A 10,007-nucleotide genomic window follows, 5' to 3' on the forward strand; every position below is an offset into this window, starting at 1 on the left:
TTGAATGGCGTTTTGAGCTAACGTTAGCAATCAAACGACCACAGTCAGATAGCAACGTTTTTCAAATTATTCCCATCTTCTGTTATTGTTTGTAACGAGAAAAGCTTATTATTTAATGGATTTCGCAAATTTCAGTATGACAGTTATGTTGTAAACTGTTTAAATCTGAGTATGCACAACTCAAATCTGCACTCTCCTCACATTGGGCAGTGACACCGCCTTTTCTCTCTCGCTCGAGACCGCCGTTTCCAAGCCGGGGTGTATAGCATGACCTTACTTGATGCTGTTACGTTACTAGTCCAGGTAGAGCGAGCTACTATACTGACGGGGGGAGAGAGAGAGAGAGAGAGGGGGAGAGAGAGAGAGAGAGAGAGAGAGAGAGACTGTATCACATACAAATAGGTTTCACGCAAGGGGGGGGGGGTAGCTTCCACTTAAGGGGCAGCACAGCGCAAAGCCTGACGCACAAGTCAATTTCCTGTCGACTAGGATTAGCGTGTGTCTGACAAGGTGGGGGGGGGGTCAACCAACACGATGGACACAACCCTAACTGGAAGCGAACCAATCACGTCACATTGCCTCTGCCACTGCTCTCTCGTCACGGGGACGGGGGGGCTAGCGAGTAGCTTGGTCTTTAGCAACCGTGTAAATAAGTAACCTGCACTCCCCCGATTTACGTGACGCCGTGCCAAGCAGCCCTTCGTTTTATTTGACATCCTCGGGATGCTAGCTGATGTTTAGCAGGCATTAGCTTTCCCATGCTCACAATCTGTTTGGTGTGTTAGCATGCTAACATTTGGTAACTAGCACAAAACAGAAAGTACAGCTGAGGCTGATGGGAATATAATCCGTTTTGCAAGTATGTGGTTATAACTAAAGTATTGGATAAATGAATAAAACATATCTGATTACCGGCTCACCAATGTGATTAAAATTCATCCTGAGGAAAGCATGAATGTTTGTAGCAAACGTGCATGGCAATCCATCCAACATTTGTCACATTTTTTTCAGGCTGATCCAAAGATGTGGACAGACTGACCAACATCCACACGTTCCTGGCATAGCTAAAAATATTCAATGTTTCTCATGCCTGTTGCATCAAGCTCCATAATCTACTGTAGTTATGTACACGGATCAATTCTCAATCAAAACTATTTATTTATTTTAAAAAAATATACCTTGTCATGTCTGACAAATTATTTGTCATAGTTAATAAAAGCCTCTTAATGTCCCATAACAGCCTTTACACAGTGCTCTCTTTTTCAAGACCAATACCGATTATTAGTTAATGAAACCAATTTTTGGAACCTATATACAGTTGCAGTAAAAATGAAAATTTTTAAGTCAAAATTAAGATTTTGTAATGTAACAAACTGCAACATAAAACTTTGTTTAAATGCTTTAAGCAATTATATAATAAATGAGAAGCTTTCAACATAGTATACAGGAAAAGAAAGTCAGATTGTGTTGTGGGCGGGACATTAAGTCAGACTCAGTGGTGAGTGGAACCTGTAGCAGAGGGACAGACACAGAGCTGGAGCCGAATCAAAGTAGACCACTTTTTATATTCATTAACTTTATCGGTTATCAGGCAAACAAAACGCCAACACAGATAATCGGCAAAAAACAACCCAATAATCGTCCAGAGCCGATAATTGGACTATCCCTAGAACATAGTCTAACTATTATGCGTCTCACAATGTTATAGAAATGCAAATCAAATTTAAATCAGTGGAGTACTCTTATTTTCGTCTTATTTTCTCTGAGCACGTAACTGTTTGGTGGGTTTACTCCAGTAGCGAAGTCGACTCTTAAACCTAGAAAACGAGACGCCCACTTGTCCACATCGTCAGAGAAAGAAGCAAACTGCCAGCCTAGCTTATTGTGTCCTCTCTTATAGCGTAGTACTGCAAAAGTTATTATTTATGACAAAAATTAAGATGGTGGTCCAGCCTTGGCAATTCATTGAGAAAACCGCATGGTGGTACTTTGGTTATCGTACTCATTGGACATTGGACGCTGCTAGCTTGTGAGTGGTGTCCCCCACAGCAGGCAGAACTTTATATTCCCAATTACATTTCATAAAGTTAGCGAAAACAAAGCCTGCCAATTTAGAGTGAAGATATGAAATATGAATTTTACTGTTATTTGAAACTATTGCCTGACCGTTTGTGAATGTCTAGCTGGACCACCAATCACCGAGCTGAAAGCATAACACCTTCTTCCTAGCAACTGCAGAGGCAGCAATATTCTGATAGGTCGAAAATGAATTTAACCCTTCACATTCCGACACAAACTAAATAGGCAGATTTGAAGGGTGTATTTTCTGAAAAAGTTTTCTTTAGATGTTGATTGTCAAATTATGAATGCATAAAAAAATTTACATCTGATGACTTTTTAAAAATAATTATTGGAATATCTTAGGCCCTCTTTGAGGTCCCTAAGGGTTCCCAACTGGTTTACCCATTTCTGTCTTCTTCCTGGTGATATCGAAGCTGAATGTTCATTCTACGTTTATTCTCTTTTGAATCTGTTTGGATAAGTTGGTGAAAATATAAAATGTAAAGTTGTCCTTCATGTTAAGGGCAGAGGCCTGCCTGCGTAACAGCCAGCGAGTCAGCGTTAGCCAGTTAGCGTGGCACCTTTTTTTGATAAGACTCAGCACGGGGCTCTACTGTTGCGTTCTCTGGCCGTGTATATGGCGACATTATTCCCGTGGTGATTTAGGTGTGTGTCAGAGCCAGCAGGTGACCTCAGCTCTGTGGTAATGAGCACAGTAAAACATCAGAGTGCTGGCTGCGGCCTGTCAATCACGCTAAGAGTAGCGCTGCTGGGTAAAGGGGATTACATCAGCGGGTGAGATCATACTGCATCTACTCCCAGGTTGGAGTGCTCTCTCTCTCTTGTGTTCTCTCTCTCTCTCTCTCTCTCTCTCTCTCTCTCTCTCTCTCTCTCTCTCTCACACACACACTCACTCATCGACCTCTCTCGCCCCACCACTTTGTCTCTGAGTCCTTGTGCTCATCACACACACACACACAGGCACAGAAAGAGAGACGTATGCTGCATAGAGAAACACTACCCCACTCTGAGCTTGCATATGCACTAAGTGGCTTCTAGTGCCTCTCTCTCTCTCTCTCTCTTTCTCTCTCTCTCTCTTTATCTCTCACTCATTGTCGGTCTCCCTGTGTGTTTTTCCATCCAGAACTTTTTTCCGGAGCAGATGGTGGCTTGGTGTCAGGAGTCTGATGGCTCAATCTCTCAGTCACAGCTCTTACAGGTGAGACGATGACTCAGTGAAGGGGCCCATTCATCTTGAATAGCACACATGTAATCCTAAATCTAATTATACTCCTAAACCTCCTTCTTAATATTTTTATTTTTTATCTTTGTGAGGACATCTGGTCATCCAAAAATATGCATGCACACACTCACTGTTCCTGAAATCTGCTAATTACATTTACCCAGTGTTACTGCTGCATTACTACACTGCTATCTCTAAAAAAAATATATATATATATTTTTTTAACATCTAGTTTTTAGGATGAAACATGCATTCAGTTCCCCTGCGTCAGTGTTCCCAATAGATGCTGTTTGTGGGTTTTTGCAGAATTTTCTGAACTCCAGCAGTTGTCCAGAGATCCAGGGCTATCTGTACGTGAAGGAGCCTGGGCGCAGGTCCTGGAAGAAACTCTACATGTTCCTGCGGCGCTCCGGCCTCTACTACTCCACTAAAGGAACATCCAAGGTGATTCATTTCTGCTGTGTTGATGCTGAAACGGGTAGGAAGAAGATCAAATTGTTGATGATTGTGTAACTTTTCTGCTTTTTTTTTGTAAACTAGCAAGTTTATCATTCTTATTTGTGGTTTCAACATTACAGTTTTGATGTATCATCGAAGAAAACCTCTCAGGGCACAATGGTTTCATTGAACAAAACTTAAATCAAATAAATGGGGAAAGACAATTCAAATCTTAATTTAGCATTTTGCAAAGTAAACCAAAACAAATGTAGTTTAAAGCAATCTGTAATTTATTTCTTTATGTTGTTGCTGACATCCCTTTTCCTCGTCCTCCCCACCACTAAACAGGAGCCCCGACACCTGCAGCTGCTGTCAGATCTGGAGGACAGTAACATCTTCACCATCATCACGGGACGAAAGCTCCACAACGCTCCCACAGAATACCAGTTCTGCATCAAGGTACCGCACAAGGAAACACCGCAAACTGAGAAACCGTGAATTAATCTATCGCTAGAAATTCATAAATAACTCTAACTCTATAATGTCTAACTCTAAATCCTTCTACCAGGTTGGATGGGATCATTATACATTTTCTACTACAAATTAGTTTAGCATTTTCTATTTATAGTGTGTAGTAATTTTCTCGAACCTTACCATAAAGCCATCCTATCCTCTGTGTGTGTGTGTGTGTGTGTGTGTGTGTGTGTGTGTGTGTGTGTGTGTGTGTGGTGTGTGTGTGGTGTGTGTGTGTGTGTGTGTGTGTGTGTGGTGTGTGTGTGTGTGTGTGTGTGTGTGTGTGTGTGTGTGTGTGTGTGTGTGTGGTGTGTGTGTGTGTGTGTGTGTGTGTGTGTGTGTGTGTGTGTGTTGTGTGTGTGTGTGTGTGTGTGTGTGTGTGTGTGTGTGTGTTTGTGGTGTGTGTGTGTGTGTGGGTGTGTGTGTGTGTGTGTGTGGTTGTGTGTGTGTGTGGGGTGGGGTCAGAGGGCACAATGGTGAAAACCGCCCAGAGGGGTTCAAACACACACAAAGCACTGGTGTCCCAGTAATCTGGGGGGGTCAGCTGATCTGGGATAAGCCCACTGGGACAAACCGGAATGGTAGGGAATCTGGCCTGCCCTGCTTCAATCTCTCTCTCTCTCTCTCTCAGACACACACAGCATGTCAGATTCTGTCAGCGGGGGGTGACATTGCAGGATTGGGTAAAGGATTTTACTTCACGGCTGGGGGTGGCTGGATTGTTGCTATGGTGACATGAATTAATTTATTGGTAGGGTATGCTTCTGTCTGACGTCCTTGTCACCGATTCAGGGGAAGAAAGGAAAGAGTCATTGCTGGCATAGTCCTTACTTGTAGGACTTTGATGTATTGTTTATTGCATAGATTAAATTCTAGAGGGCACAATAAAATGTCATTAATTGCCTGTTAGAGGTGTCATCTGGTACCTGGAAAAGAAAGGGCAAGCTTGTATTCAAAGACAAATAATGTCCTTGTCTGACTTTAGAAAACAGCTGTTAATATGAAGATGTGAGGGTTTTATGGCCCAACCGATGTGTTCAGAGACTGTTGCCCCGACAAAGCTTATCGTTAATTAAAGAGATCCCATTATTTGCCTCAAAGCTAATTTTTAAAAACTAAAAACAGACGTGAAAACAGACTCTTTGCACATTTTATGCCAGAGGAAGAAATGATGACAGTGACAGCTTGTTCTTCTTGCAGCTTACTTAGAAATAATGCCAATAATTGTCAACACTGTTTATACTTTGGTGATTATCACTGACTGGAAAAGGTAATGGTTTAAGGGTGTTATTGTATTAAAGTGGTCACTGTCCGCATGCCATTGGCCCTTTTGAAGTGAGGCTATGTAACATCTTAGAAGTAGAAATAACACATTCCTCCTTTTATAAATTAAAAGCTGAATTGATAAGCAGTGAAATGCACCCTCGTTCAATGTATCAGAGGTTGAGCAACTATAGCCTCACTTGGACTGGTATGACCAGTAGCTTATGGCTGCTAATGTTAGCTATCATTAAAAGTGAGAAAACTTTGAATGAGCATGATAACTTTGTGACTTATACTCTGTTACAATACTACTGTTTTATCTTTTAACATTATTTCATACAAGTTACTGGTGGCAATAGTGGCCAATGTGTTTGTCAACCGCTGTATTGTGTATGTAATTCATTTAATTGCATCATTGCAATCACTGAAGTACAAACCCGTGTTACAGAATCATTTGTTTTCACACGGTTGCCTGGTTTTGTAGTCTTGCCCTGCCATGTTACAGATTTGATGGTCTCTGTATTCTGAAGACTGAAATGCCAGAATCCACAATAGAGGCCTTTCATGTTGATGATGAATATCTCCATTCATGTAATGTCCCACTGTGTCTGCTGTTTGGTTTCCAGCCCAGCAAAGTGAGGAGCGACTGTAAGGAGCTTAAGATGCTGTGTGCTGAGGACGAACAGAGCAGGACCTGCTGGATGACTGCCTTCAGACTGCTCAAAGTACTTTCTTTACTTTTTATATGTTCTTATTGTAGTTAAATCCAAGTCTGTGAGTTCACAGAGGGTTGACAGATACTGCCAACCCAAAATAATAGTTGGTTAGTGAATTCCCTTTCTTGAAGTATTAAAGGTCCCATGTCATGCTTATTGTTCAGGCCTATTTTACTTGTGTTTTAAGTTTCTACTAGAACGTGTTAACATCAGTGTTGGGCAAGTTTTTTCCAAAATGTAATACATTATAGATGACTAATTACTGTCATTTGAGAGTAATTACTTATATTACAATATTGCTGTTTCTGAATTGTAATGCGTTACTCTACTTTTGCATTACCTTTGAGTTACTTTCACCAAAATAACAGCGGCACAGCTTTTCTTTCCCGTGAAGAAATGGTTTGCGGTGTTGGGGAATTCTTTAAAAAAACCAACAACACTACATTTTGTGTTAAAATGCGTTGTAACAGGTATAATAAAACGATTTTTTATCATACTGTCTGTCTGAATATACCTGCATTTACCATCTGCCTCAAACACTCCGTTTAAGAGCCTGTCTCTTTAAGATCCCCTCCCAAAAAATCCCAGTCTGCCGTTTCTGGGTAGTTTCACAAATCTGCGTTCTGTTATGGCACTTTTACCATTAAGAAGTCCTGATGGGTTGTTTCAAGGCACCGTTTCTGAATACGGCTGTATGCATTTCTCTGTGGATTTAGCGTTTTAATACTTTCACAGTATTTATGCACCTCAACCTGGGACCTTTAACTAAAATGGATTCAGCTCTTGGAAACATGAGTTGATGTCGTCTCTTTTCTTGTGTCTTCACAGTACGGACTAGTACTGTATCAGAGCTACAACGTTCCCCAGCAGAGAAAGTCTAACCTCTCCCCTTTCTCAGCGCCTGTGGTGAGTATCTGCTCTCTGACATCACCTCCGTACAACCCCGCTCTAATGCCCCCACTCAGCCAAGACCAATCCAGATTGATCCATTAATTAGCCGATAGTAAATTGGAAATAACTTTGTTGCAACCTTGTGCGCCTCTCTTCTTAAGAGGAAACGCCATGGGCTGGATCCCATTTCCATATTGCATTAGAAGAATTCTGAAATGCTGAAATGATTTTCAATCCAGACAATTATTGCCGATTTTGACCTTTTTGTTAATGATGTGACAAGAGTGCTCTGTGGTGGAAGGCTCATTCAACCAAACGGCTATATCTAAAGTACATCCAACGCATAACATGTTATCTCGAGTTACTTAAAAGTGTGAGTGTTTACGTAATACTCATACTCCCATGCAGTGTTAAGATGCACTAATCACCTCAAAGCAGGATGTGTTTGTCTTGTGTAATGTCTTTTAACGTCTTATTCAAAATAAGTGTTTTCCCTATCACATGGACCCTTTTTAATGTTACCAATCCATAAATACAACATAACCGAGCCAGAGAGCCATGGGAGGCTTGTGCTTTTTCTTAGAGGGTTTGTGTGCAGACAGGATTTGTCATGCCCCAGTGAGTGTGTCTGGCTTGTTTGACCTCTGACCCGTGTCTACGCCATGCCCCACCCATCCCCACCCTTACACCATGCTCCTTGTGTACCCCATCCCCCCGCTGCTATCTCACTCCCCCCAACCCTGCCACGTCTCCTAACAGCGGAGTGTATCTGAGAATTCCCTCGTCGCCATGGACTTCTCCGGGCGGACTGGTCGCGTCATTGACAACCCCGTGGAGGCCCAGAGCGCTGCCCTGGAGGAGGGACAGACCTGGAGGGTAAGAAGGGCGACAAAGCTTGGGAAGTCAAAGAAACACGAATAGCTTCAAGGTCCAGTCGTGTTTGATGAGATTAACCCAAAAATGCCATTTTTCTCATTAACTTTCCCATGGTTTAGTTTGTATTGGACCCTGATCTGCCTTTTTTCTTTCACAAAAATCTTTTTAACCATTCATCTTTGTGCAGAAGCCTTTTTCCATTTTGAATTAACTTATTTCCCCCCTGCATCATTTTTCTTAGTAAATGCAAGTGTGTAGCAGCTCCAGTGATCTGTTTCTGAGATCACAGCTCTGATGAGGCTAAAGCAAAAAGCAGATGCTCACTCCATTTTTTTGGTTGTGGACGACGGCAATGCATCACAATGTTTGTTTACTATACGTAAATTACTGATATAGTTATTATTTGCGTTTTGGCTCATATGACTGTTTCAGCACATTTCAGTATGCCATAAAGGTATCAGTCTTATCTCATGGTAAATGTTGCACATGTGCCCTTTCTTCCACTTAGAAACGGAGCCAGCGCATGAATGTCCTGGGCAGTCCCAGCCCCTTGCACCCGTCTTCTCTGAGCACAGGTACTCTCAAATACATCATTAATCACCTTATACAGACAGCCTTGGTGTAATTTGTTTAATTTTGCTACTAGATTTATTATGAATATATGAATACAAGAAATCTATCTGTCTTTCAGTGATCCACAGGACACAGGTTTGGTTTCACGGTCGCATCATGAGAGAGGAAGCCCACAAAATGATCATTCAACAAGGCCAAGTAGACGGGTAAGAACAGCTGTAGGCGTGTGAAAAGGTTCGGAGACTCGTTTTGGGGATTTTGGTTTGATGTGATGTCATCTCAGGCCATGTTGCTCATGTAAAACGCAGTGGAAAGCTTTGGGAAAATGTCTAAAAAAAAATCTGAAAAATCAAGACATCACTGCTGCCAAGAAAAGCTAAGATCTCTAAAATGTTTGTGTAAAAACAGCTTTTTGGCATGACAATCCCAGCCTTTACCCAGTGAATTAAGATAAGGTTCTCAAAGATGATTTGATATATATGATACATAACTATTTTCATGAAGCAGTTGATCATTTCCCTCTAACGTTCTGTGTGTCAGGTTATTCCTGTTGCGGGACAGTCAGAGTAATCCCAAGGCATTCGTGCTTACCTTGTGCCACCACCAGAAGATCAAGCACTTCCAGATCCTACCGGTCAGTCACATTACACAACACAGTCACATTACGCTTGCAAAATCCACTGAATCAAGGCCCAGTGAGGCAGATCACTGCTTTACGCTCTTAGAAAAGTACACAACTCAAAATTGTGCTGACAAAGATTTTTTTAGGACAGTGAAATTAGTAATGATTTGATGTTGTAGCTTGAATGCCAGCTGGCGTTGGCTAGTTGGCATCACCAGTAATGAAACTTATGTCCCTGCAAATGTCCAGCAGGTCCAACTTTTTCTAAGTGCTCTGAGTTACAGCTTAATCTTAATCTAAAAAAGACAGACTCATCTACTAGGCAGCCATCTGTTTGATTTGATTTTGTTACAGTACCTTGAAGTGGCTTAAAGGGCTAGTTCAACAGAGGCTTTGACCTTTTTGCCACTAGAGGTGAGGTATTCAGCCATGCAGAAAGTTTTAATAGGATGGTGCTGCTACATGAAAAGTCAGAGGATTTATTTTCTCCGTGATCATGAGTGTGTGTGTACAAAATGTCATGGCAATCCATCCTGTAGTTGTTGAGATATTTCAGTCTGGACCAAAGTGGTAGACCAACTGACAGAACCATATTTTTTGGTAGAAGTGATCTTTCTACATGGTAAATAATTTACTAGTAAGTAGGGCTGCACGATTATGGCCAAAATGATAATCGCGATTATTTTGATCAAAATTTTGATCGCGATTATTCTCACGATTATGTTTTGATTTTAACCAAAACAAATTTTGTCATCACGTAGGCTATATATAACTGCGAGAGGGAGTGTGATGGACGCTACTCACAGAGAGA

The 10,007-nt window shown here is 41.5% G+C and overlaps 1 protein-coding gene across 4 annotated transcripts in view; it reads left to right on the forward strand.

Annotated features, from left to right (window-relative positions):
- LOC116701414 (growth factor receptor-bound protein 10) overlaps nucleotides 1-10,007 on the forward strand; it is a 103,142-nt gene that overhangs the window by 58,786 nt on the left and 34,349 nt on the right. For all 4 annotated transcript variants that reach the window (XM_032535114.1, XM_032535115.1, XM_032535116.1 and 1 more), the window contains 9 exons: nucleotides 3,206-3,280; nucleotides 3,611-3,748; nucleotides 4,091-4,201; nucleotides 6,145-6,243; nucleotides 7,063-7,140; nucleotides 7,885-8,001; nucleotides 8,510-8,576; nucleotides 8,693-8,780; nucleotides 9,115-9,208. In XM_032535114.1, the coding sequence (XP_032391005.1) occupies nucleotides 3,206-3,280; nucleotides 3,611-3,748; nucleotides 4,091-4,201; nucleotides 6,145-6,243; nucleotides 7,063-7,140; nucleotides 7,885-8,001; nucleotides 8,510-8,576; nucleotides 8,693-8,780; nucleotides 9,115-9,208 (867 nt within the window). The remainder of the gene's footprint in view (nucleotides 1-3,205; nucleotides 3,281-3,610; nucleotides 3,749-4,090; nucleotides 4,202-6,144; nucleotides 6,244-7,062; nucleotides 7,141-7,884; nucleotides 8,002-8,509; nucleotides 8,577-8,692; nucleotides 8,781-9,114; nucleotides 9,209-10,007) is intronic.

This window comes from Etheostoma spectabile, chromosome 14 (genome assembly GCF_008692095.1).
Source record: "Etheostoma spectabile isolate EspeVRDwgs_2016 chromosome 14, UIUC_Espe_1.0, whole genome shotgun sequence".
Taxonomy (NCBI): domain Eukaryota; kingdom Metazoa; phylum Chordata; class Actinopteri; order Perciformes; family Percidae; genus Etheostoma; species Etheostoma spectabile.